The sequence below is a fragment of the Esox lucius genome, chromosome 2 (genome assembly GCF_011004845.1).
Source record: "Esox lucius isolate fEsoLuc1 chromosome 2, fEsoLuc1.pri, whole genome shotgun sequence".
NCBI classification, from domain to species: domain Eukaryota; kingdom Metazoa; phylum Chordata; class Actinopteri; order Esociformes; family Esocidae; genus Esox; species Esox lucius.
Window position 1 is genome coordinate 24,941,005 of NC_047570.1, and position 26,364 is coordinate 24,967,368.

The window sequence follows — 26,364 nt, forward strand, 5'->3', positions numbered from 1 at the left end:
AATAACAGGAATACCTATTCCAATGGCAGACCATTATACATATAATATAAATGGTCCGTGGGGGAACAGGATAGCACAGAGTGGCGGTGTGATTCTCTGGGTTGACCTGGGCAGCCTGGCTCACTGCTATTAACCCAACATTCATACGTTTTACTGATTAACCCTCCCGGAGTTTTCTCAAGCCCTTAATGTCATGGTCATTCTTTATAATGACTCATTTTAGTCATGAATAACTCATTCTAGTGTACACCTATAGACTCGCATAACAACATCTCCTGCTAGGGGGAATGGGGCTCAAACCATTAAGATATACAGTTAATGACATTGTGCAATGTGCATAAAACAGCACATACGTTGTGGACCATTTACACACAAATGCAAAGATATCCAGAAAGATTTGTTTCTATAGGACTTCATACTTCACTGATATTACAATATGCACTTGGCAGCGGAACACTGACGACCAGGACATTAATTCAAGATGAATTTAACTTTCACCTAGGTTTATGCTTCAGTGGGTGGAGCCCTCGGAAGAGCGAATCCCTGGAAGAGCTGGAATACGAAGCTTTGTCCCTTATGCATGTCCTTCAAAAAGTTCCATGTGGGTCTTTAAAACATCTTTCTTTGTATGTATATGACGCACCTAATGGCTTTTCACAAAGATACTGTACCACAGAATATTTGCGCAAAGACGAGTAATAAATCAACATTTGATGCACAAATTTATAGACTGACCTCTTAGATGTGAATGATTGAATATTTTCTGAAAATATTAAATCTGTTATTTTCTTCCAGTTCCTTTTTTTTGTTGTGGCAACAATCAGAGACAATGTCAATTGTGTCTTATTTCTCCTTAAAGCAACAGAGCATCCATTCCAATGTCATTAAAACATCAATGTCTCGTTTCTGCTAAATGGTAGTGGAAGGATAATTGGCATGTGTGTGCATGCATATTAATTAACTGATAATGAGAAGAGCCCTCCTCTCTGCAGGTATGGAAACACTAATCAATTGCCAGTGAAAATGGGGTAGAAATGTGCTTTCTTTTATCCTGAATCAGAAATTAAAAAGCTATTTAGCACCACATTTTCCAACAAAGTGCTTCTCATTTATCTTCTCAAACACATTATTCAATCACACTTTCCATTTGTATAATGGTAATATTTTCATGTAATTTCCCAGTGCGTTTGTGATGAGTATGTGTGATATGGGCTTTGTGAAATGGCTATTCCCTTCTAGCTTTATTCACTCACTGGTAATAAACTTACAACATATATTTTAGATTAAATGTCTTCAGCAAATGGAGCCGGGGTCTTGGATAGCCCACCAAACACGGATGGATCACTTCTGCACCCTGCTGGTGACAGACAGAACAACTGGTATTATATGCCCCCTGGTGGCAAAAAAAAGCATTAGATTGTATTGTATTTTGAATCTATGGGGACAGTTTAATTGGCTAGTAAGCTTGCTGCTGTCTATCCAAACTTCCTGATTCAGTGTTACATAGAGCTGGAGCTTAGGGTGTCTGGAGTGCTCAGTAATAAGCAGTACAGCTGCAACAGCTGCCCACAAAGCTCAGTACAGAGTGTTTACTGAACTGGCTGCTCCTTGGTTTAGCCTTCGGCAAGTTTGAAAGCATTTGAAAGAAATGATTGCGACTACCGGCTTAGGACATAGGTGTGTGTTAGGGAGAGAGAGAGAGCGATGGAGGTGAGAGCACAGAACTTTAAACAATCAGAAAAATCGAATGACATTCATCAGGTTGATTATACACATTTACTATAGTACAATGTCTCATTGTAGCAAATTCCCACATTGGCACATGAAGAAGACATACACCATTGATGTTGATGGAGCAGCAATGGTAGACCAAGCAAGGCGGGTGTGTGTGTGTGTGTGTGTGTGTGTTGGGGGGCATTAATGGAGCAGGGTGTGTGAATGGCTGCTGTCCCAGGTGACACAAGGGTGATGGACAGTTATGAAGTTGCTGTCTTCCCCTCTAGACAGGTCCTCCTCCCCCGCAGACAAGCCAGTCTGTATACACACACAGCCACACACACGCATAGAGAGAGAAAGAACGTGTCTGATTTATTGCTGAATCACTAAAAATAAACCCCACATGTATTTGATAGAATAAACATTGTTGTTGGAGAATAGGAGATACCTAAAAGGGTCATACATGTAGTCATATTGCCATAAATTGGGCTCATAATTGTAACCGATGAAATCCCAGAGTCTGTCTCTTACTTTGAGGAGCGTTTGGGTGTAGAAGAAAAATGGACATCAGGCACCGTCTTTTGTTTCATCTTTGTCCATCTCTGTGTGTTCAGTCTCCTCAGCGGTGGTGTTGCGGGTTGAGCTGGCTGAACCTGGTCTGGTCTCTGGCTTTTTGGAAGGGTCCACCACTACAATACCCCTACTAGTGTTACACCCCATGGTTTGGCCCAGCAGGGGACTAATTAAAACCGACGTCTCGTTGGTGTGCTGAGGTCTGAAAAGTGTCTGAAGTTATTACCAGACTCGCCTTTACCTTAATATCTCCAGAACTGTTGTGGAAGCAGGTTCCCCAGGTTACCATAATGACCAGCATACTTCCTGTAGGGCTCTGCCTGCATGGGCACCTGTGAAAAGCTAGAAATAGAATCCCTAGAATGGACACCATGATTCAAGTCAATAAGTCTGAGGGCCTTCCCCATCCTTGTGTTTCTATGTGTACAGGCTTCTGGGATTGTATTTCTAATTTTGCAGGCTAAGACTGGTCTTTCAGGGTTTTAGTACACGGACAGAATTCTTTGTTGACTGGTTTTCGCAGGGCTTATTTGCTTGCCAAGCAACATTGGTTGAGAATTAACTTCGCATAGCATGTCAGGACCTGATTACTGATAGAGAGTATAGGCATTGTTTGTCAAGCACTAGGTTGTCTTGGAAACCAATTTTCCCTTCTATGAGAAGTGAACGTCTGTTTGTTTCAATGTTTTTCCAAATATGCACCACAAAAATATGAACAAAGGAACCATTGCACTACACCACATGGCACTAATAGACCAGTATTAAGGTGTCATATGATGATTTTACAGAAAATATCCAAGATGGCAATATGTTTATTTTCAACAGTAGCATTCTCCATTTTGTGGTAATGTAGATGGAAGGGTATGCAGACGTAAACACTGAGTTATGTTTATCCAACATCACAACAAAGAAGAGTAAAAGATTTCTACTAGTCAAAATGGAATATTGCAACAGAAACACAACATGTGAATATTGCATAACTGGCGCTGTCAAAGCACAGTATAACTCGTTTTTTTAACACCTGAACAAGGCTCAACTACACTCACCTAAAGGATTATTAGGAATGGAAATGGATGAGGTAGTGTGGTAGACTGATGCTATAACAGAATGTCCAGCAGTGGGCCAATTGGCTGGAGTGACAGCGTACATGAAAGATGTCTTACAAACTGTGTGCTGAATGAATGTGCAGAATGTGCATGTGTGTGCATATGAGTTTGTTTTTTTTGTGTTTATCTGGGTCTGAACATGCACACCTCAGTAGTTCTGAGTATGTGTGCACATACACTCACCTAAAGGATTATTAGGAACACCATACTAATACTGTGTTTGACCCCCTTTCGCCTTCAGAACTGCCTTAATTCTACGTGGCATTGATTCAACAAGGTGCTGAAAGAATTCTTTAGAAATGTCTGCCCTTATTGATAGGATAGCATCTTGCAGTTGATGGAGATTTGTGGGATGCACATCCAGGGCACAAAGCTCCCGTTCCACCACATCCCAAAGATGCTCTATTGGGTTGAGATCTGGGGCCATTTCAGTACAATGAACTCATTGTCATGTTCAAGAAACCAATTTGAAATGATTCGAGCTTTGTGACATGGTGCATTATCCTGCTGGAAGTAGCCATCAGAGGATGGGTACATGGTGGTCATAAAGGGATGGACATGGTCAGAAACAATGCTCAGGTAGGCCGTGGCATTTAAACGATGCCCAATTGACACTAAGGGGCCTAAAGTGTGCCAAGAAAACATCCCCCACACCATTACACCACCACCACCAGCCTGCACAGTGGTAACAAGGCATGATTCTCATTCTGTTTATGCCAAATTCTGACTCTACCATCTGAATGTCTCAATCGAGACTCATCAGACCAGGCAACATTCTTCCAGTCTTCAACTGTCCAATTTTGGTGAGCTTGTGCAAATTGTAGCCTATTTTTCCTATTTGTAGTGGAGATGAGTGGTACCCGGTGGGGTCTTCTGCTGTTGTAGCCCATCTGCCTCAAGGTTGTGCGTGTTGTGGCTTCACAAATGCTTTGCTGCATACCTCGGTTGTAACGAGTGGTTATTTCAGTCAAAGTTGCTCTTCTATCAGCTTGAATCAGTCGGCCCATTCTCCTCTGACCTCTAGCATCAACAAGGCATTTTCTCCCACAGGACTGCCGCATACTGGATGTTTTTCCCTTTTCACACCATTCTTTGTAAACCCTAGAAACGGTTGTGCGTGAAAATCCCAGTAACTGAGCAGTTTGTGAAATACTCAGACCGACCCGTCTGGCACCAACAACCATGCCTCGCTCAAAATTGCTTAGATCACCTTTCTTTCCCATTCTGACATTCAGTTTTGAATTCAGGAGATTGTCTTGACCAGGACCACACCCCTAAATGCATTGAAGCAACTGCCATGTGATTGGTTGATTAGATAATTGCATTAATGAGAAATTGAACAGGTGTTCCTAATAATCCTTTAGGTGAGTGTATATGCAACTGTGTACTGTATGTTTTCATTGAAACACAAACAATACACAACTGTATAATAATCCTTAGGGAAATTGTTAATGTTAATAGAGAAAATGCTTGACAGCAGATGACAGATAAGTGTAAGTACTTTATAGAACATGATAGGTATCTACAGTATATTTGATAGAGCCCTAGTTACCCTGTGATTATTACATTAAGCTCATTATTCTTACCTGTCAGCTTTTGTTATCATACACCTTTCTTAATAAATTAATGTTAATAATGTTAAATCTTTGTAACATGTTGGATCCATAGCAGCTAAGTAAGTAGTCACATTTTACATGTTTGTAATAGAAATGTATGGAATTGTGTTTAATATCATAACGGATTGAAATTAGGAACTACATAGTCCAAAGTAAAGGGCTTGTAATAAAGCATGTTATGTAACCTGTTTTCACAATCTTTATTGTGTTGAATTCTCATGAGAAAATGGGACTGATAAGGGACGATTGGGCCATTCTGACCTCAAGACAATAAAAGTCTATTAAGTCTAAAAAAACATATGGTTAGGTTAGCAAGCAGCTAGCTAGTTAATATTTGGTTGCCTATAATTGACACATAATAAGCTCAGCGGAAATTATTCTCTATTTTGATAAAAGCGGCATGCCACATCTGTAGAGAATCAATGCATTCTGGATAATTGCGTTGCTGCCCAAAATGTTCAGCAAACTTTCTGCGAGTCGTGTCCAATGGTCTAACGTTGACGACGGTTCAGCCATCGCATGGTGCTCGAAAGAATTAGGTAGTTTCTATTTCACAACAGCAGTAGCTCACCTTGAACAGGCGCTGATATGCCAAGCTAGTGCATGGTGTGAAAACAAAGCACTCATCCTGTCCCGTTGCGTACGTTTAATAACACCAGCAGAGTTCATTTCTAGCTTGCAAGACACTCCTGGCTAAACAAAAAACATCCTGATACCCAAAAGCTGGGTTTGATGCTGCCCCTGTTTTTCAGGCAATTGTTGGTTTGATTTTCAATTTGTTCTAGACTAAATGCATTACATTGGCCTACACAAATAGCTGTATGTATGTAAAATTCAAACAGCTTGTATTTATTGCTGTGTAGGCTATATGTGTATTTCTCTATTAAAAATGTATGATTTGGCTGTGACTATGCAATAGGATTTTTTGGGGTGCCTCCAATATAATGTTATGTTGTAAGAACGTCTTTCCAACAGTTTTATCCATCTTGGCAAAATAATTCTGGAAAATAAAATGCTGCCAGTCACATTGTCTGGCAACAGGTTTTTCTTACGGAAGCCTTGGTGCTAACGGAAGGCGAAAATATGACACATGACAGTAAGACAAAGTAAGTGACATAGCATGAATGTGTCCCATTGTGTTGCTGTTGTCTAGTGCTGTGCTTTGGCACTGGACTGGGCGTGTTGCTGGTTCTGCGCCCTGCTCCGGGCTTGGACATTAACCATGTCCCTGAGACGTCGCTGCCAGGCTGACGGCCTCTTCTGACAGGGTCTCTTCACCAGCGGACCACAATCCTCCTCACCCTCCTCATGCTGGGTTCTACCGCGCTTAGTGGAAGACACGCCTGTCCTGATCATGTTGTTGATCTCTTGCAGGCGCTGCGGAATACAGTTGGGATCCACTGATTAGCAGCACAAAGGACTAAGTGGACACTGTGTTCTCCTCATTATTACAGAACCAGCCCTATTGCCTCACTTGTTGTTATTGGTATCAAACATATGTAATGTTAAATCTTAACATAGTGCAGCCAAGATTGGCTTCAGACATGAAATATAGAAGGCTCATTTATTGGACTGTTAGAATGGTTGAAGAGGCCAAGACATCAGACCTCTGAGGGGCTCCTGCTGATGTAGTAAAGGACCCCAGGGCAGGGGGAGTGTGGAGTGGAGGGGGGCGTGCTGGGCTTGTAAGAGGAGATGTAAAGGGAATGGTGGTTGTGAGGGCGGAATCTGCGCGGGGCTCCAATACATTGGCAGGGGTATGGCGAAAGAGGAGGGGTTTCAACCTGTAGAGAGAAAAAGATATAACATAACAATTTCTTCACAATCTACGCCTTGGAAAAATAGATTGAATTATTACCCTATACTAATAATATACTGAATTATTACAATGTACTAATAATACACTGAACTATTATACTGTACTAATAATACACAGAACCATGACACTGTACTAATAATATACTGAACTATAACACTGTACTAATAATACACTGAACTATAACACTGTACTAATAATACACTGAACCATGACACTGTACTAATAATATACTGAACCATTACACTGTACTAATAATTCAGTGAACTATTATACTGTACTAATAATACAATGAACTATGACACTGTACTAATAATACACTGAAACATGACACTGTATTAATCATGTACTGAACTATAACACTAGTAATAATACACTGAATTATCACACTGTACTAATAATTCTCTCAACTATTATACTGTACTAATAATTCACTGAACTATAACACTGTACTAATAATACACTGAACCATGACACTGTACTAATAATACACTGAACTATTACACTGTACTAATAATTCAGTGAACTATAACACTGTGCTAATAATACACTGAACTATTACACTGTATTAATCATATACTGAACTATAACACTGTAGTTATAATACACTGAACTATCACACTGTACTAATAATTCAGTGAACTATAACACTATACTAATAATACACTGAACTATTACACTGTACTAATAATTCACTGAACTATTACAGTGTACTAATAATTCACTGAACTATAACACTGTACTAATAATACACTGAACCATGACACTGTACTAATAATTCACTGAAGTATTACACTGTACTAATAATTCACTGAACTATTATAATGTACTAATAATTCACTGAACTATAATACTGTACTAATAATTTACTGAACTATTGCACTGTACTAATAATATACTGAACTATAACACTGTAGTAATAATACACTGAGTTATTACACTGTACTAATAATACGCTGTACACTTTTACATACAGCATCACATTACTTGTAACTACCCAATAAGTTTAGTTTGTACATATCTGAATGTGTGACTATTGCAGTACTGACTCATATAGATAGTTTAGGAAAGTATTCCTTCACCCCAGCTGTGGTCAGAGAGCTGAGGGAGTAGCGCAGGGCAAAGTGTTTCATCTGTTTGCTAAAGACGATGTTGTAAAAGCAGATCAGATGTCCTCTCTCTTCCTGGCCTGGTCTAAATAGAGTTCTGGGCACTGTAGGTTGTGTTGGAGGGGCCTGGGAGATAAGCAAGCTACTGCTAGAGTCTTCAGAGTCTAGAAAACAGAACATCCAACATTGGCTTCATTTCTATTATGATGCAAACATATCAATGTGATTGCATGCATTTGTATGTATAAATTTGCTAATGTTTTTTGGTATATTTATATTTACTTACTGTTTTCCCTGCTTAATCCTCCAGGAGAATTTTGTGAACTGCTTGTGTTTCTGCCTATGAGAACACTCCTATATACCTGATGAATGAGGACAATACAGTATTTCTCAATCATACAGTCCAAAGACAAACCAGCTAGATGTAACATAAACTATCTATATCTATCAAAGCACTGATCTCCATACACTTTTACTTGCATGAGGCTGAGCCTTGTAGCACTTCATGATATGCTTGAAGGTCATGTCTTCTTTGGTTACCTGCATGAGGCCGACACACAATACTCATGACAAAAAACGACATAACAACCTTTGTAACTACATCAGTTACAAAGGGCCGGATGCCTTGCCGTCATTCACCTATGTCAAATATACCCTCTGTTCTAATTTAAGTACAGGAAAGATGTACAGGCAAAACACACAGTGTTACCTTGGTGATTATATAAATGGCACACAGTGTTACCTTGGTCATTATATAGATGGCACACACGGTGTTACCTTGGTCATTATATAGATGGCACACACGGTGTTACCTTGGTCATTATATAGATGGCACACACAGTGTTACCTTGGTCATTATATAGATGGCACACACGGTGTTACCTTGGTCATTATATAGATGGCACACACAGTGTTACCTTGGTCATTATATAGATGGCACACACAGTGTTACCTTGGTGATTATATAGATGGCACATACAGTGTTACCTTGGTGATTATATAGATGGCACACACAGTGTTACCTTGGTCATTATATAGATGGCACACACAGTGTTACCTTGGTCATTATATAGATGGCACACACAGTGTTACCATGGTCATTATATAGATGGCACACACAGTGTTACCTTGGTCATTATATAGATGGCACACACAGTGTTACCTTGGTCATTATATAGATGGAACACACGGTGTTACCTTGGTCATTATATAGATGGCACACACAGTGTTACCTTGGTGATTATATAGATGGCACACAGTGTTACCTTGGTCATTATATAGATGGCACACACAGTGTTACCTTGGTGATTATATAGATGGCACACAGTGTTACCTTGGTCATTATATAGATGGCACACACAGTGTTACCTTGGTCATTATATAGATGGCACACACAGTGTTACCTTGGTCATTATATAGATGGCACACAGTGTTACCTTGGTCATTATATAGATGGCACACATGAGTATTTGGTCCAGGTGTCGATCCAGCATCAGGTCGGTGCAGTGAACTAGGGCGTATTCAAAGCAGGTCCAGATCTTCAGCCGTAGCTCCTCACAGATTCCCAGTTTAACACAGATGTCTCTGAGACGCCTGCTCGCCAGGTGGTAGACCTGAGACACAGGGAAGAGGGGTGGATCTCACAACTAAACGTATAGGCACCTAGCATTCACACATCAGCCGGCAGGGAATGTAGAACACAGGAGAAGGCTGACCTTGCGGAGGAACAGTGAAAGAGAGCCGCCCCTCTGAGGTTTATTTGGAACCGAGGCCTGGGGCTGCTGTTTGCTGGCGCTGGACATCTGCTGTAGATGAACGGGCTGACGTACAATGCTGAGATGCACTGGGATCAATGTAATGCCACCCCGGTCATTGACAAGGCCTGTGTGTGGAAGAGGATTCGTTGAACATATGTCACTTGGCTGTTAGGGACATTTTGTGATTTCAGTATCCCATTAGGTCTGTAGTTTTTATGGGCACACTGACGTTTGTCTGAGGGAAAGTCTTAACCTTGAACAGGTATGGTGACCGACTGGCCGTTGTTGGTTGTGACTGTGGCTGATGCCACGGTGACCACAGTCTTTGCGGTCACTATGACGGAGGGGGGCGGCGGTGGCCTGACTGGTGTGGCACACCCAACGACTACGTCGGAGCCAACAGGAGGTGAGCCGTAGCGATCGTCCAGGGTGATAGGGGAGTTGAGGCGGTCTCCATGGGGACCACTCACACAGCTTGGGGTCGGGTGTGAAGGGTTAGCAGATGCCTTGCTCTCCTTGTCTGTGTCCTCTAGGTATTGTGGTGGCATCACCTGAAACACAAATAATAATACGTTACCTGAAGGTTGGGATGTTTTGGTTTTCTTGTTTTAATGGTCTAACCGCGATGGCATATTTGACCGATTTGTTTTAGTGTGTCAGCTAGAAAAGGTGCCTTGTATTACTTTTCCAGTTCATTAACAGGCAAGTTTTGAACCCATGCCCTCTGACCTGTTGGCAGGCTGGTACGTGCTCTTGGGTATTTCTGATGTTTTCCCACAGTGGAGAGTCTCTCCTCCAGGCCAGGCTCTCCAGGACCTGCTCCTCTATATCATTCAGGTGTCTGACCACACGTGGGGGCAAGCCCTCCTCAGCTCGCAGAACTGGCTCAATCACCTAACATACAGCACAAAACACCCAGCGGACTCTTAAACAGGAGATCACTAATTAAAAAATACAATATGTTTTAACATTGTTATTGTATGTACATTATACAAGTATTTGATACACTGCAGATTTTCAGGTTTTCCTGCTTACAAAGCATGTAGAGGTCTGTAATTTTTATCATAGGTACAAAAAATCCAGAAAATCACATTGTATGATTTTTTAAATAATTAATTAGCATTTTATTGCATGGCATAAGTATTTGATCACCTACCAACCAATAAGAATTCCGGCTCCCACAGACCTGTTAGTTTTTCTTTAAGGAGCCCTCCTGTTCTCCACTCATTGCCTGTATTAACTGCACCTGTTTGAACTCGTTACCTGTATAAAAGACCTCCACAATGGCCAAGACCAGAGAGCTCTGTAAGGACATCAGGGATAAAATTGTAGACCTGCACAAGGCTGGGATGGGCTACAGGACAATAGGCAAGCAGCTTGGTGAGAAGGCAACAACTGTTGGCGCAATTAGTAGAAAATGGAACGAGTTCAAGATGACGGCCAATCTCCCTCGGTCTGGGGCTCCATGCAAGATCTCACCTCGTGGGGCATCAATGATCATGAGGAAGGTGAGGGATCAGCCCAGAACTACACGGCAATGTCCCCCTGCTCAAGACAGCGCATGTCCAGGCCCGTCTGAAGTTTGCCAGTGACCATCTAGATGATCCAGTAGAGGAATGGGAGAAGGTCATGTGGTCTGATGAGACAAAAATCTAGCTTTTTGGTCTAAACTCCACTCGCCGTGTTTGGAGGAAGAAGAAGGATGAGGACAACCCCAAGAACACCATCCCAACCGTGAAGCATGGAGGTGGATACATCATTCTTTGGGGATGCTTTTCTGCAAAGGGGACAGGACGACTGCACCGTATTGAGGGGAGGATGGATGGGGCCATGTATCGCGAGATCTTGGCCAACAACCTCCTTCCCTCAGTAAGAGCATTGAAGATGGGTCGTGGCTAGGTCTTCCAGCATGACAACGACCCAAAACACACAGCCAGGGCAACTAAGGAGTGGCTCCATAAGAAGCATCTCTAGGTCCTGGAGTGGCCTAGCCAGTCTCCAGACCTGAACCCAATAGAAAATCTTTGGAGGGAGCTGAAAGTCCGTATTGCTCAGCGACAGCTCCGAGGATCTGGAGAAGGTCTGTATGGAGGAGTGGGCCAAAATCCCTGCTGCAGTGTGTGCAAACCTGGTCAAGAACTACAGGAAACGTATGATGTCTGTAATTGCAAACAAAGGTTTCTGTAGCAAATATTAAGTTCTGCTTTTCTGATGTATCAAATACTTATGTCATGCAATAAAATGCTAATTAATTACCTCATCCATCAAGTACTAACGCCACACCATGTAATCCCTGTCAGCCCCAAGGCTAGGCATTATCTAACGCTTCAGGTTTCAGGTAGGATGACTAGGAAAACAATTCCTTTTTACATGCCCGTAATATTACGGCGCAGTGAGACATGCGTTGTAGGTGATCTGTGTAAGCTTTACCTTGTAGAAGTAGTATGGAGCCAGGCTGAAGATTTCGATGACCAAGGGAAAACAGAAACTGTCTGTTGGCTGATGGGAAAACATGACCATCTCCAGGCAACAGGCCACTAGAGAGCGCTGGAACAGGTCATGCTCCAGAATCCCCTGACGAAGCATGTCACCAATTCATCTCTTAATCTCTTATTCTATTTGATTTACATATTCTTGAAAACATATATGAATTTAACGCCATATTTAACACAATATATTACATTTAAAATATTTATTGAACATTGTGGCTAAGGTATATACATTATAAAATTAAAACAACAGAATATCCAAAGTCAAAAAAACATAATCCTAACTGTACTTGATTGCCATCATTAAGTCATCAAATACTTAATGTATGTGTTAATATTTTAATAAGAATTCTTTAGCCATTCAGAATGCTAAAAAAATGCATGCTGAGAAATAGAGGGACTCAACAAAATATACCTCATCAAAACTCTCTAATAGATACAAATATTACAAATATTATCAAATTAACTATTATCTAGCATACAACCCTCAATTGTCCTCAATCTCCCCTACAATCACAGAGAGAAAATTCCGACAAAAATATAAAATCTGTTTTATTTATTGTATTATTCAATTAAACTCTACCCAGTTTCAGCCTTTGTCCTGGCATTTCCAATATCAATGGATTCACATTCATTTGTACCAGGTGTCAGAGTAACAACACCACTGTAAAACTCACCCTTGAGAACTGACAGAATCTTCAAGGTGCCTGTACATCAGGGGTTGGCTAATTCAGATTTTTCATCCTATCTGGCACAAAACTAGTGTCCCAGGTCTGAACTGATCCATGATAACATATGATTAGCAAGAAAGACTGAAAACCAAAAGTGTTAGGGCTTCCCTAGTCTCGCAAGGCCACACCTCCGATCTCGTCAAATTGGATAAACCGTCCTCCAAGCAATGAATTTGATTGGGATAACGTGTTTTAAAGAACAATTACCCCTTTGCCACAAAAATCCTATAGGTGTTCCCCAGGCCCAGAGACATTCTAGGCCTGGTTGAAGAGCCTGGGGCTTCCCAGGAACAGAGTGGCCTGGTTTACATCGCAACATTTAAAGTAGAAAACCATTTTGTAATAAACTGTAAAAAAATGAAGATAATGAATGTGTTTCACTTTAACTATGAGTGAAACTTTGAACCAAAGAGTGCAGTTCTAGTTGTACACAGCAGAGGGAGACAGACTCACTGAGAGATCCTTGGCCCTCAGCCTCAACCTCTCTTGATTGATGACAGCCTCGAGAACCCTGTAGTACAGAGCCCCTGCCTGGTGGGAGAACCTCACTCCTCTCTCTACAAATACAACAAGCAAGCAAGTTTATTTACATACCACAATTCATACATAGAAGCAATTCAATGTGCTTTACAAAGAAAAATATATGAAAGTACAATTACATAAATACTCAAATGAAAACATCAAAACATATGAATACATCATAATAATTAAAAATCCAATAAGAAAACATATAAAGATTAAAAATGGGATAAAAACATAGGGAGCTATAAGGCTAAACAGTGTGGTTATGTTTAAGTGCTCTGTCATAGGCATGTGAGAAGAGAAGTGTTTTTAACCTGGATTTAAAAATGTATAATACAACAGGAAGTTGTATTAATGCACGAAACACAGCATGCAGAAACTCACACACACACACACACACACACACACACACACACACACACACACACTCATACACACTCACTCACACACAAACAATGTGAGAATGTATGCTTCCACCTCTGTCCAGATAACAGTTCTCTTCCCCTGGTTCCTTGTAGTGCTGGTAGAACGTGTCCAGCATGCCTCTCAGTCTAGTGGAGATGGTCTCACTTGGGTTTCTGGCACAGGACCTATAACACAATAAACCTAAAAGATCCATATCCACTTATAAACCCATAGACCGCTGAAAGATATCCACCCCCCGCCACAAGCGATAACCTTCCTCATAAAGGACATTACAGTCTAGTGTGGAATGAGGCAGACAGCTGACCTGAATGTGCTGGCCAGACTGTCACTGGGTCCATGTCTCGAACCACTTAGCAAGTCCTGCAGCAGAGTTGCCATGGTGACCTCCGCACACTCAGAGCACCCTGCTGACTGAGTGTATCTCAGCTTGTCAGCGGAGTGGCAGAGAACACCTGCAGAATGCACAGCGGCAGAGGTTTGAAAACCCGCTCAAATTATACATGACAGTGCAGAAACAGACTAATTATTGTATTCCTGTAGATCCTAATTATGGACCTTTGATTTAAAGTGATATCACAAACCGCATTGGAATAATACCATTCCTTTACGAGATAATTGGGCTTAAGGGATGTGTACTGTTTTATGAGTTAGTGGATGCGTGTGTGTTTGTGTGAGTGTGTGTCACGGCTAAACACATGCTTAATCTCAACCGTACAGAGACGAACCGCTAGCCTTCTTCTATCAGATGACAACACTGAGACATTTCCCATTAAAGAGGAATATTTTCAGATTACGTGTTAATTAATCAATTTCTCTGTCTAGCTGTTCAACAAGTCTGCTGTGGGAAAGAGAGGAAGAGGGGGCAGGAAGAGAGGATGAGGGGGGCAGGAAGAGAGGAAGAGGGGGGCAGGAAGAGAGGAAGAGGGGGCCAGGAAGAGAGGAAGAGGGGGAAGGAAGAGAGGATGAGGGGGGCAGGAAGAGAGGAAGGGGGGGCAGGAAGAGAGGAAGGTTGTGTTGACTCAGTGGAAAGTGTCTCTCCTCCACAGCACTAATCATTTGCACTTGTTCTCTGTTAAAGTCACTGTCCCAAGTCAGAGACAGACTGTTCTCTCCTCATGAGTGTGCCAAGAAAAGGAAGAGTTAAACTGGGGTTGAAAATAACAAGGATGTGTCATTGAGTGATGAGGTGCATGCTGATTCTGGACACGTTTAGACTGATTTGAAAAGGACTAAGTTATACGAAGTCAGTAGGATAAGCTGGATGTGAATGTTGGGGAGGTATTAGAGGATGACACTAGCAATACCAGTGTCTTTAAGGGTTGCAGATGTGTAGAGACCAACATATAGATTTGGAGGGAGAGTGAGGGAGGAAATAACAATGATGAAAGACACGAAATAAAGGAATAAAGGATAAGATGTAAGGTCACACCAGAGGATGGTACACATAGGTATGTCTTCCATGACTCATAACTGTACTCAAGTTCAGAGTTCAAACAGATTCCATTCGTTTATGGTATTTACCATGCTCCTGTTACAGGCCACTGTCACTCCATGAGCCACCATCGTCAAAATCTAATCCAGCAAACCCATTGACCCCATCTTGGTGTTTAGTTCAAAGTTCAAAAGGTTTATTTGTCATTTGCAATAACAAGTTACGGCAATGAAATGCTTGGTTTTCCTACTCCCGGCAGTGCAGTTAAAAGTTAAAGTAATTATAATTAAAAAAAATAAGGTTACACAATCAATCAGTAAAAACACACATCAATAATCATAACTATACAACCGTAGTGCAATGTAAAAGTGACTGGTGTGCATAACATAAGTGACAGGTGTGCATGGACTACGGATGGAAGAGAAGAGGGGTTCCCGAGTTGAGCAGCCTTACAGCCTGTGGAAAGAAGCTGTCCCGTAGCCTGTTTGTTTTGGACTGAATACTCCTGTACCTTCTGCATGATGGCAGCTTGGTAAACAGTCCATGACATGGGTGGCTAGGATCTGTAATGATCCGTTTGCTCCTCCTCCTACACCCCTTTGTGTAGAGATCTTGCAGGGACGGCAGGTCAGACCTTGTGATGCTCTCTGCTGTTTGAATCACCCTCTGAAGTGCTTTGCGGTCGAGGGCGGTGTAGCTGCCATACCAGGCAGTGACACAGCCGGTTAGGAAACTCTTGATAGTGCATCTGTAGAAGTTGGTGAGTATCCTGGAATCCATGCCAAATCTCCTAAATCGGCGTAGGAAGAAGAGCCGTTTCCTGGCCTCCTTCCCCACGATGTTAGAGTGATGAGACCAAGTCAAATCCAGATCAAGTTACCCGAGGAACCTGATGTTTTGAACTCTCTCTACTGCAGAACCATTGATGTGTATGGGGGCTTGGTCTCCCCACCGCTGCTTCCTGTGATCAACAATCATCTCCTTCGTTTTGCTGATATTGAGCTGGAGGTTGTTATCCTGACACCACGAAGTCAGTGACCTTACTTCGTCTCTATAGGCTGACTGAGATCAGGCCTATGATGGTGGTGTCGTCAGCAAACTTAACGATGGTGTTGGAGACCTGAGTTGCCAGGCAGTCGTGGGTGAAGAGAGAGTACAGGAGCGGCCTCAACACACTCCCTGGGGGGAACCAGTACTGAGAGTCAGTGAGGAGAGGGTGGCGTTGCCCATCCGCACCACCTTGGGTCTGCCCGTCAGGAAGTTCAGGATCCATCTGCACATAGTGGGGTCGAGACCCAGATCCCTGAGCATTGGTGTGAGTGCTACAGGGAGGTAGTCATTCATGCAGAGGACTCTTTGTTTTTTTGGCACAGGAGTTTTTGAAGCAGGTGGGGACAACTGACTGACGTAGCGATAGGTTGAAGATATCAGTAAAGACATCAGCCAGTTGGTCAGCACAGACCTTGAGAACACGGCCTGTGATGTTGTCTGGTCCAGGAGACTTGCAGGTGTTAATCCTTTTTAGGGCTTTACAGACGTCTGACCTGGTCATTAGGAAAGGGCAGTCGTCCTGGTCCATTTGAGTATCCATGCCAGGGATGATGTCCTCTAAGCGAGCGTAGAAAGAGTTCAGTTCCTCTGGGAGAGAAGCTGACACTTCCCCCACACTTCCTGTATTGCCTTTATAGTCAGTGATGGTTCTCAGACCACTCCACATGTTCCTGGTATTGGAGCCCTGGTAGAGAGATTCTACTTTGACTCTGTATTGACTTTTTATTGCCTTCCTGAGATCATACTGGGATTTCTTATAATTGTCCATGCTGCCAGAGTTGAATGCTGCAGTCTGTGCCTTTAGCATGGCACGGATAACACTGTTGACCCATGGTTTTTGATTAGGAAATGATTTGTAGTTGTACATGGTACAACGTTGTCGATACATTTGCTAATAAAACCGGTCACTGACTCTGTGTATTCATCGATATTGCCTCCAGACGCCTCCTGGAACATTTCCCAGTCTGTGGTGAGGAAACATTCATGTAAATCAGTGTCCAATTTGTCCGTCCCTCGTTGAACGGACCACGTCACTGGCTTCTCTTGTTTTAGCCTCTGCCTGTCAGCAGGGAGCAACAGTATCGACGCGTGGTCTGATTGGCCGAAAGCAGGAGGGGGGAGGGACTTATATCCGTGAAAATGGAGAGTAGACATTGTCCAGAGTTTTTCCCGCATGTCGGGAAGATTATGTGTTTTTTAACACATCAGCCCAATCCCACACCAGCCCAACATGGGCCAGCCCAACATGGGCCAGCCCAATCCCACACCAGCCCAACATTGCCGTGCGCTTGTTGCTTTCTCTCTCTTAGTGTGCAATGTACAGGATGTGGGCCAGTGGCCTGTACTGGCAGCTGCCAACTCCTCCAATATCCACTTACCCTTTACCATGCTTCTGTTCCAGAGTTAGCTTCATGAGTCTGCATTTTCTTTGCAACGGATGGTAAAGTGAGGATAGCCTTCAAGACACTTTTTGCTGTTATTCCTGGGCATAAACATTGTCAATACATTTAGAACTAAATGCTTTAGATATAAAAAAAAAAAAAAAACTTCTGAGAAATGCAACCAAACTGTTATTACACTTGAAACGCAACCGAGATGTTACACTACACCAAACACCCGTTTCATAGTCCTAGTCATCTTGACACCTCTTACGAATGTTGCCAATTCCAGGCCAGTCATGAGAACTACAGTCTTTAATTACTCAACACTCCAAAGCCGGTTTATGTCTAGACTTTTCACAAAGAGGAACTGCAAAGGGACTATCAATAGTCAAAGACAGATAGAATCCCGACTGGCAACAGCTCCAGCATGGGACATTCTTCTACTTTTCCATACTTTTAAGGAAAACCCACTAACTGGCAATGATTCCAGGCCTCGACTTTTAACGTGTCCGCCAGTAAAGACATTAGGATATATCGCGACTTTTACCCCGTAACCACCCCCCCCCCCTTTCCTACTCCCCCATATTTATTCAGCTACAGCGTATACCAGTAAAATGCTTTTATTTTTTAAGTGCAAAAAAGACCATGAATGTGTACAAATAAACAGATGCACAATTGTTAAAGTAGTGTGAACAAGTTCAACAAGAAAATGCTTGTATGTACCCTCAGAGCGATGTAGCAACAGAAAGTTCTTTAAAGCATACAAACAATTGAACAGGGTTACAAGAAAATATGTATATTAATTCAAATGAAATAAATATTGGGTCACATTACTAAAAACAGCAAGGTAATTAAAGGATCAAATTGTTACATTTTAAGTGGAAATGCTTGCTTGCAGTTTCCCACACAGCAATACAAGAATCGAAATTTCTCAAAAGGGCAGCCAAGAGTTTGGAATAATGTACAGATTATTCCAAACAATAGAAAATGTATTGTCAATGTGAATAAAACCACACAGCAATGCACCAATAGAAGGGCTAAAAACAAGTAGCAAAATATTTTAAGTATTTGGAAAACCAAATAACTACACCCTAATAAAGACACTAAAAACAATATAAAGTAGAGTGTCTGGTAGTAGCAATTGAGGTGTGCGTGTAACAATCAGTCCAGTTCAAGTGACCTTAGCTGGTCAGCTAATTTGATCAGGAAACCAAAAATCCAGTATCCACACCAGACATCAGGTCATCAGTTGCCCGGTAAACCACAGCTTCACTTCTCTTTAAATGGTGTCCAGAGTAGGGCTGTGGTGGTCATTTTGGTGACGCCTCTTCCCCCCATAAGAGCGGTTGGCTCTCCTTCATTCGTCAGCTGATTTGATCAGGTACTCAAACTCAGCAGAGCCCCAGCTAGGAGAGGAAACCAGAAATACACCGGGGTCAGTCTCCATGTCCTCAGTTGCCCGGGGAAACTGCAACTTCTCTTCAGCCAACTAGCCAAAGCCTGTGAAAGTACAGTAAACATTAAATTGACAATGTCAAAATGGTACATTGTCAAACTGTAAAAATCTAGAGCGGTCCAAACATTACAGAAAGTTATACTCTTCACATTTAAGGAAGCTAAAGGTGTTAGGATAAATAAAATAAAAACATTAAAAGGTAAAACAGCGACATACGTTTTTTTATTTGTAAAATATGGTTCATACTTGTAAAAAACATCTCCAACCTAGTAATTACTTTAGTAGTTGCATAGAAAAATGGGCATACTTGTAACCAACTTGACATTTGGAATCATGCTACTCATTAATAACACTTGCCAACATAAAACACAGGCGCTCAGAAGTTTGTCACTAAAATCTTGCTAATACTATGACAAAATTATTTTTATTTGTAAATCGCAGTCTGCTGTGACATGTTTCACAGCATTTGCAAGCGGATATACCCATAAGGACTGATTGGCAGGCCTTAGCTTTTTCTGACCAATGAACAGAATGCATTGTGAACATAACATATTTTCACCTTCTAAACGATCTGAGTACATTCTGCCCGAGTTTCAACCGGTTTCAACTCATAGTGATGCAGAGGAAGCAAAACATGGCTAAGCACGGTCGGCTTCTCGTATCTCAGTTTTTGATGGGATTTGCCCTTTGGATGATTTTTCCACCTAGCTAGATCAATGCATAAAGGTTTACTGGAGTATACAAGCTAAATTACTAAAATGTTAATCTAGCAACTAGCAAGGAATTTACATGGCTACTTAACATTTTGCCTTTGACATGGATATGTATTTGCCACAAGAATAATATACATTTGAGAATATAAATTCACTTTGCAAGATTCATATTTTGTTTTAGACTAGTTTGGGCATATACATATCAGTTGAATATGGTTCACATCATAACATGTAGTTTTTGTTTATCACGTAATGTTTGCATTTGTTCTACACATTTGTTTTATCTGCTAGGGCTGTCATCACGGTTTGGCAAAATGTTCAGAGTATTTTATTTTTTTTGTAGGAATGTCTGCTCCAATGAACAAGGTACAGTTTCAGCATGAGATATCATGTGCAAAATGTCAATTCCTAGCTAATTACTATTTTTTCATTGTAGTTATTTAGCATGTTATTATTCCTATAACGTTTAGATTTTTTTCAAACAGTTTTTTCTTACTTTTCAAATTCATTGTCACGTTGAACTAACTGGATAAAAGGTTTAGTATGTATCAACAACTGAGGTACGAGCGTGTAGCAGAAGCTAACCATGCTGTGACATATTTCCTCTTCTGCATTACATCACTATGAGTTAAAACACTTGTGTTCCACTTGTGTTACACCATGAAAACGTGACGGACTCACCATGCACTCAGTTCATTGGTCAGAAAATGCTATGCCGTGCTGATCAGAGTCCTGATGGGTATATCCGCTTGTAGACGCTGTGAAACATACTACTGCAGACTGATTTACAAATACAAATAATTTTGTCACAGTTCTAGCGAAATTTTAGTAACAAAACTGTTATTTTAGGTTGGCAAGTGTTATTAATGAGTAGCAAGATTCCAAATATCAAGTTAGTTGTACTATACAAACGTTTTATACAACTACAAAAGTAATTACAAGTGTGCAAATCTTATTTACAAATGTAAAAAAAAATATGTCGCTGTTTTACCTTCATATTAAAAGGGACCCATTTAAGATGTGGCCTTATTTTATTTCTTTTGTAAGAGAAATTAGGCCCCGGTCCTTCCGTCAAGCAAGCTGTTAGAAATAATCAGTCTGGCTACTTTGCTAGGCATGTACTGTATGTGTATAAATATTTCTATATTTTTTACTAGGGTTAGTTATCTAGTTACAATGCGCTTAATATTGCTTTCTGTGCCTAACAGCGGCAAGCTAGATAGCAGTAACACAAAACAACTCGTTACCGAACGTACTGCTAGCTAATACTGTAAGCACTTAGTCGACTCGTCTTACCTTGATTTGTAGTAACAAAATTACTTGGACTGCCTTGAACTGTTGTTGCGTTTGAACTGTTCAGTAGCCATTTCCGTGGCTTGGCGAGTTGAATAGAAATTGCTGGAATGCACTCTCGACGCTTTACTGAAATGTTACACTTCGATTACAACCACCAGTGAAACACAGTTGCGAAGTAAAATGCTCTTGTGAGTTTAAAAAAGGAGCGGGGTTGTAGTGAACACCAGTCCTCTTAATTTCACTGGTCATTGAAAATCGTCACGCCCTCACTCCTGGTTTTCTTCTCCAGCTTGGGTTATTCAGTTTTCCATCACTACGTCATCCTACTTCCATTAATTTGATTGGCCATCGAAACATATAGTCTGTGCCGAGTCGTGGGTCATCTCCGCTCTTTTATTTAATAACACCTAAAATGTAATGTGCTCTAAAGGTCTTGAGTCCAGTCAAATGACAGACTTGAGTCAAGTCGCAACAATGTCAAAGCGCAAGGCAGATGATCGCCGCACCAGCAGACGCTCAAGCACACACAATGCGAGGGTCCTACTAAAAATCGCACAGGCACACCGGAGCATCTGACGGAACCATGTCAAATGCACCGTCCCAGCCGCTCAACAGACATCACTCACACCCCAGCCTCAGCCACACTGAGCACAGAGTGAGCCAGCATGCCCGCAGCCATGTCACGCAAGTGCAGCAGCGCGTGTCTGATTGTGTCCAATTCCAGCCAGTTGATGTGGCGCTCCAACGGAGACCACACCCCTTTGACTGAATGCGACTGGCACATCCCGCCCAAGCCCGTCAGGGACGCATCTGTAAACACTGGGCCCCGAACCGACACTCTGCCCATGGAAACCCCACGTAGTAGAGTGTGCGGGTCTCTCCAGTACCCCAGGTCCGACTCCAGACCTTGACCAACTGTAGCCGGTGACACACCGGATCCAAACAGAGACAGGCGAACCAGCGTTGTGGCCCCGCATGTGCAACAGGCCCAGTGGAACCACCGAGTGGGCTGAAGACATCAAGCCCAACAGCGACATGACCACGTACACCGACACCGTGAGCAATGGCCCGACGTGGGCCAGGCAATTGCTCCTACTTCCCCCCAAGGGGACTGGAACCCTTCTTGGTCTAGGCAGAAGAACAGATGGTCAAAGTACCTAGTGATTCTGATATTTATACAGACGTGTGTCACAATCAAAGAAAATAGTTACATACCAGGCAATAGAAAAGCAGACATTTCTCAAATGCACCTTAGTTCAGAATTTCCATAACAGCGCCCTCATAGACACGGTGGATAACGGGAGCCCCAGAAATACCACCAGTTGCCTGGGCTGACCGCAACCACTGACCGCACGCTTCCTCTGCCCCGACCGCCGCGCGGCTTCAGCAGGTGGCGCAGTCGAGCACAGCTGGCCTGAGACCTCAGTGGGGCGAGCGGAAAACTCCTCCTCGCCCGACAGAACCCTGCCCGGGTTCCCACACCCGCCAGCCACCCCAGGGGCGGCAGAAGGGGGAGCCACAGACTCATGGAGACGGAGACCGCTGCCCACTGTCAGAGACTGAGGGCAGGAAGACCGCTCACTAACCCTACCCGGGCCTGCAACAGCCGTCTGCAATGAAGGCTCACTCACTGGTAAATAAGGTGCACACATAGCTTTATTTATTACAACAGAGGAGCTCCCCACCAAATGCACACAGGGTGGGGAAGCGTCTGAGGGACACCCCCCCCAAGGAGTCAGGTCCGATGTTTCTTGAACGGTGGGACCTCCCGGGCCCCACTCATTCTGCCAGTGGTAAGAAGGAGGAGAGGACGACCTCGGGTGGCGAGGTTCCCTCACCTCACGCTGCACTGGTGGAGCCGCATCCTCCCCCTTATACCTGGAACGGCGATGTGGTGGACGGCGACGCGGCCAACCCCCAGGTCTCCACGAACCCGAAGCCTCAGGGGGGCCAGCGGACGCCCCAGAGGAAGCAGGGACCGGCAGAAGGGGACCCAGTCGGAACTGCTCCTCCCTGTCCTTCTTCTGGCGCACCACGGCCTCTGTTACCGTGGCGCCGAAGAGCGTGTCTACCTGCAGCGGAGCGTTGAGGAACGACATCTTCTCCGGCTCCTTCAGGGAGGTCAGCGCCAGCCACAGGTGCCTGACCTGCACTACCGACGTGGCCATCACCCGACCGGCCGAGAGGGAGTTAGCCCGGGTGAGTTTGAGGATGGCCGCCGAAGCCCTAGCCACCTCGCTCACCTCAGCCGGGGATAACGAGATGCGACCCTCAGTCATCCCGGCCACAGCCGCCGCCAGGAGGCCCACGTTGTTGCAGGCCGCCAGGGACTGAACAGACAGGTCATACTGCTTCTCCGCCAGGCTGGCGGAGACACGCTCCTCCACGGACGGTAGAGCCGGACGCTTGTCGCTCCAGGTTCTCAGGCCCGGGACCAGGGAAGTTGCCAGGGCGGGGTCTATGGGCGGAATGCCCCTTCTCAAAGTCTCCAGCTGTCCCTGCACCATGGTGAAGGCGAGGTGGGACTTGACCGTACCCCGGGTCATGAAGGGGGCCCACCAGGCCTCCTCCGCGTACTTGCGTAGCGAAGGGACCTCCGGCGTCGCAGTTGGCGTCGGGGGGCGAGCCCGCGTCCAGCGGGCACCGGCATGGGAATGCGCAGGCGCCGGGCAGCAGCAGAGATGGCGGCGAAGAAGTCCTCCTTCACTGCTGGAGGATCAATACTCCTGTCCTTCGGGGAGGCGACCACCTCCCGGAATGCCCCTTCTCAAAGTCTCCAGCTGTCCCTGCACCATGGTGAAGGCGAGGTGGGACTTGACCGTACCCCGGGTCATGAAGGGGGCCCACCAGGCCTCCTCCGCGTACTTGCGTAGCGAAGGGACCTCCGGCGTCGCAGTTGGCGTCGGGGGGCGAGCCCGCTACCAGCGGGCACCGGCATGGGAATGCGCAGGCGCCGGGCAGCAGCAGAGATGGCGGCGAAGAAGTCCTCCTTCACTGCTGGAGGGTCAATACTCCTGTCCTTCGGGGAGGCGACCACCTCCTCCTCCTCCGAAGAGGAAGAGTCGAAAACAACTCCACACCCGTTCAGCCGAGCCGGGGGAGAACAGTTCCGGAGGTGGGTGGAGCCGCAGCCGGGCCGGGCCGGGCCCCTCAGTTTCCAACCCCGACGCCTGACAGGGGTATTCCTCAGAGATGAGAGGGAGGACGTTGGCGATAGGGACCTCCTCGGCGAAGTACGTCAGCCTGTCCATCCTCACCTGTAAAGGGAGGACAGCGCAGGCGGTGCACACTGGCTCGTCGATGGCGCCGTCGCGAGCATGCAGCAGTCCCAGACACGCACAGCACAGTGTGTGTGCGTCGACTGCCGGGTCCAGCGCGTTACACTGGCAGGCCGGCAGGGAAGTCGGCGGCCCGGGGCGCCGGGCTAGAAGAGGTCGCTCCAGCAATCAAAACTGGTGAAGCCATCCTTGGCTTGTTGGAAATCACAGAAGAATGCATATTAAACCTTTCTCGTGAAGAAAAAAGGGAGACAGAGCAGAGTATCACAACCTCTTTTATAGCCACGAGAGGTGTGATTTGCAAGTTAAAATTTTCAGTGACTGCCTATTGGGCAGAGGGGTAAACCAATAGGAGCGAAGCCCATGTGGGCAAATCTTCACGATATAGAACTGGCCAATGCAGCAGTGTGCACAAAGTGCAAAGAAGTTTGTGAACACAAGCTAAGACAAAAGCAGAGGAAATCAGTAGAGACTGAAAAGAGTGAGAATAACCAACTGACCAGTGTTTCATTTGCAATTTCTTCTGATGTTATTTGCCTTCCCCGTATAATGCTGTATCAAATGAAGATAGAGAGGATCTGCATAGGGTTTTCACATTATTATATCCATTGAGAAACCAAACTCCCACACACAGTCTGCGTAATTTGAAATGAGAATTTAATAACAACATTTCGTTACCAACTTTAGGTTGCCAACAGTGTAAACTGTTGAAATTTTGGTACTGAAACATTGTTATTAAATTCTTATTGCATGTTAAGCAGACTGTGCGGGAGTTCTCTTGTTTACATTATTATATTCAAACAAGGATCTTGCCATTGTTCAGCTGACATTGTTTCATGAACTTTGCAATATAACATCAAACTTCTTATAAGACTGAATCCTCAACCAGCCTTTTTATAAAGGCTTTTATTCAATGACTCCTTTGTTATTTCATTTTTCCTTTGTTGTCATGGTAAACAGCCACACAGTTGTAAACAATAGAAATATTATTTTAGAACCATATAATGTACTATATATATATTTCAGTGTGTTAAAATGGATACACTTATTGGATTTAAATTATATTATACACAAGTATACAACATTTTAAAATAACTGGGTCCATTTTCACTCAGTTATCTATTTCTCTACTACTTTGTGTCCAAAAGTACAACACTTTAAGTATACTGCATTTTAACTTTAGGTTGCCTGCTGAGTGTAAACTGTTGAAATTAGAATGAGGACAAAAGACATGTAATAAGAACCAATTTGCATGTGCAAAGTTTAAAGAGTTTCCGGAAATGTCAATAGCTGACTTCTTACGACTGGTTAAAATCGTTTTATATCTCCACTTCTCTGTACTGGCCTTTTACCTGTCACCATTACAAAGATCTTTACTTGTATGAACACACTCCAAAACAGGCCTTTTCATGCAGTGTTATTGCACATCATTTTGGTGACAGCAAAAACTATTGTCAGTCAAAAATCATATAGTTTCTTAGTCCACATAACAGGATTCATAATGGAATATTAATCTAATGGTACAAGTCTTGTTCAGACGTCAACTCAATAAACAACCCCCCAGTACACACAACATCCTGTGACATGTTATTTCCTGCAGCTTTAAAACCATTTCCTTTTCAAGAGAGAGAGAGAGAAAAAGTGAGAGAGAGCTTCAGTAATACAGCAAGTGTCTTACATGTTCCATAGAGATCCTCCAGAGAAGGATCTTTTTAGTAGAGGCTTGGAGTCCCAGCTCAGGCTCTGGTTGGGTGAGCTGCAGTGAGCGCCACTCCAAGTCCACGAGCAAGAAGCAGCAGCAGTGGTGTAACTGCACTGAAAAGGAGAGGAAGTTGAAGCTCAGCCCATATTGCCTCACAACTGACACACAGACATGCCCTAACTTGTCATCTGCAA

At 43.6% G+C, this 26,364-nt stretch overlaps 1 protein-coding gene across 4 annotated transcripts; it reads right to left on the reverse strand.

Annotated features, from left to right (window-relative positions):
* Nucleotides 1-5,096: 5,096 nt before the first annotated feature.
* LOC105023450 (retinoblastoma-like protein 2) lies at nucleotides 5,097-26,350 on the reverse strand. Of its 4 annotated transcripts, none has more exons than XM_013137739.4 (14): nucleotides 26,147-26,346; nucleotides 14,166-14,313; nucleotides 13,913-14,025; nucleotides 13,367-13,470; nucleotides 12,124-12,267; nucleotides 10,423-10,587; nucleotides 9,947-10,244; nucleotides 9,652-9,818; nucleotides 9,373-9,549; nucleotides 8,417-8,476; nucleotides 8,223-8,298; nucleotides 7,910-8,100; nucleotides 6,619-6,795; nucleotides 5,097-6,388 (listed from the first exon to the last, which is right to left on the reverse strand). In XM_013137739.4, exons 2-14 carry the CDS (start codon nucleotides 14,237-14,239, stop codon nucleotides 6,161-6,163), a joined length of 1,974 nt encoding a protein of 657 aa, XP_012993193.2. In that variant the 5' UTR covers nucleotides 14,240-14,313; nucleotides 26,147-26,346; the 3' UTR covers nucleotides 5,097-6,160. The 4 variants fall into 4 exon arrangements, with proteins under 4 accessions (XP_012993193.2, XP_012993190.2, XP_012993195.2 ...); XM_013137736.4 differs by having other exon boundaries at nucleotides 8,405-8,476; XM_013137741.4 differs by lacking the exon at nucleotides 8,417-8,476 and having other exon boundaries at nucleotides 26,147-26,345.
* Between the last annotated feature and the right edge of the window lie 14 nt (nucleotides 26,351-26,364).

Coding starts and splice junctions, on each gene's coding strand:
- LOC105023450 (XM_013137736.4), bottom strand. CDS start 14,239: ATGGCAACTCTGCTGCAGGACTTGCTAAGTGGTTCGAGACATGGACCC. Junction 9,550..9,651: donor TTTCACTGTTCCTCCGCAAG/GTCAGCCTTCTC, acceptor CCTGTGTCTCAG/GTCTACCACCTGGCGAGCAG. Junction 8,477..9,372: donor CCATCTATATAATGACCAAG/GTAACACTGTGT, acceptor GGCCTCATGCAG/GTAACCAAAGAAGACATGAC.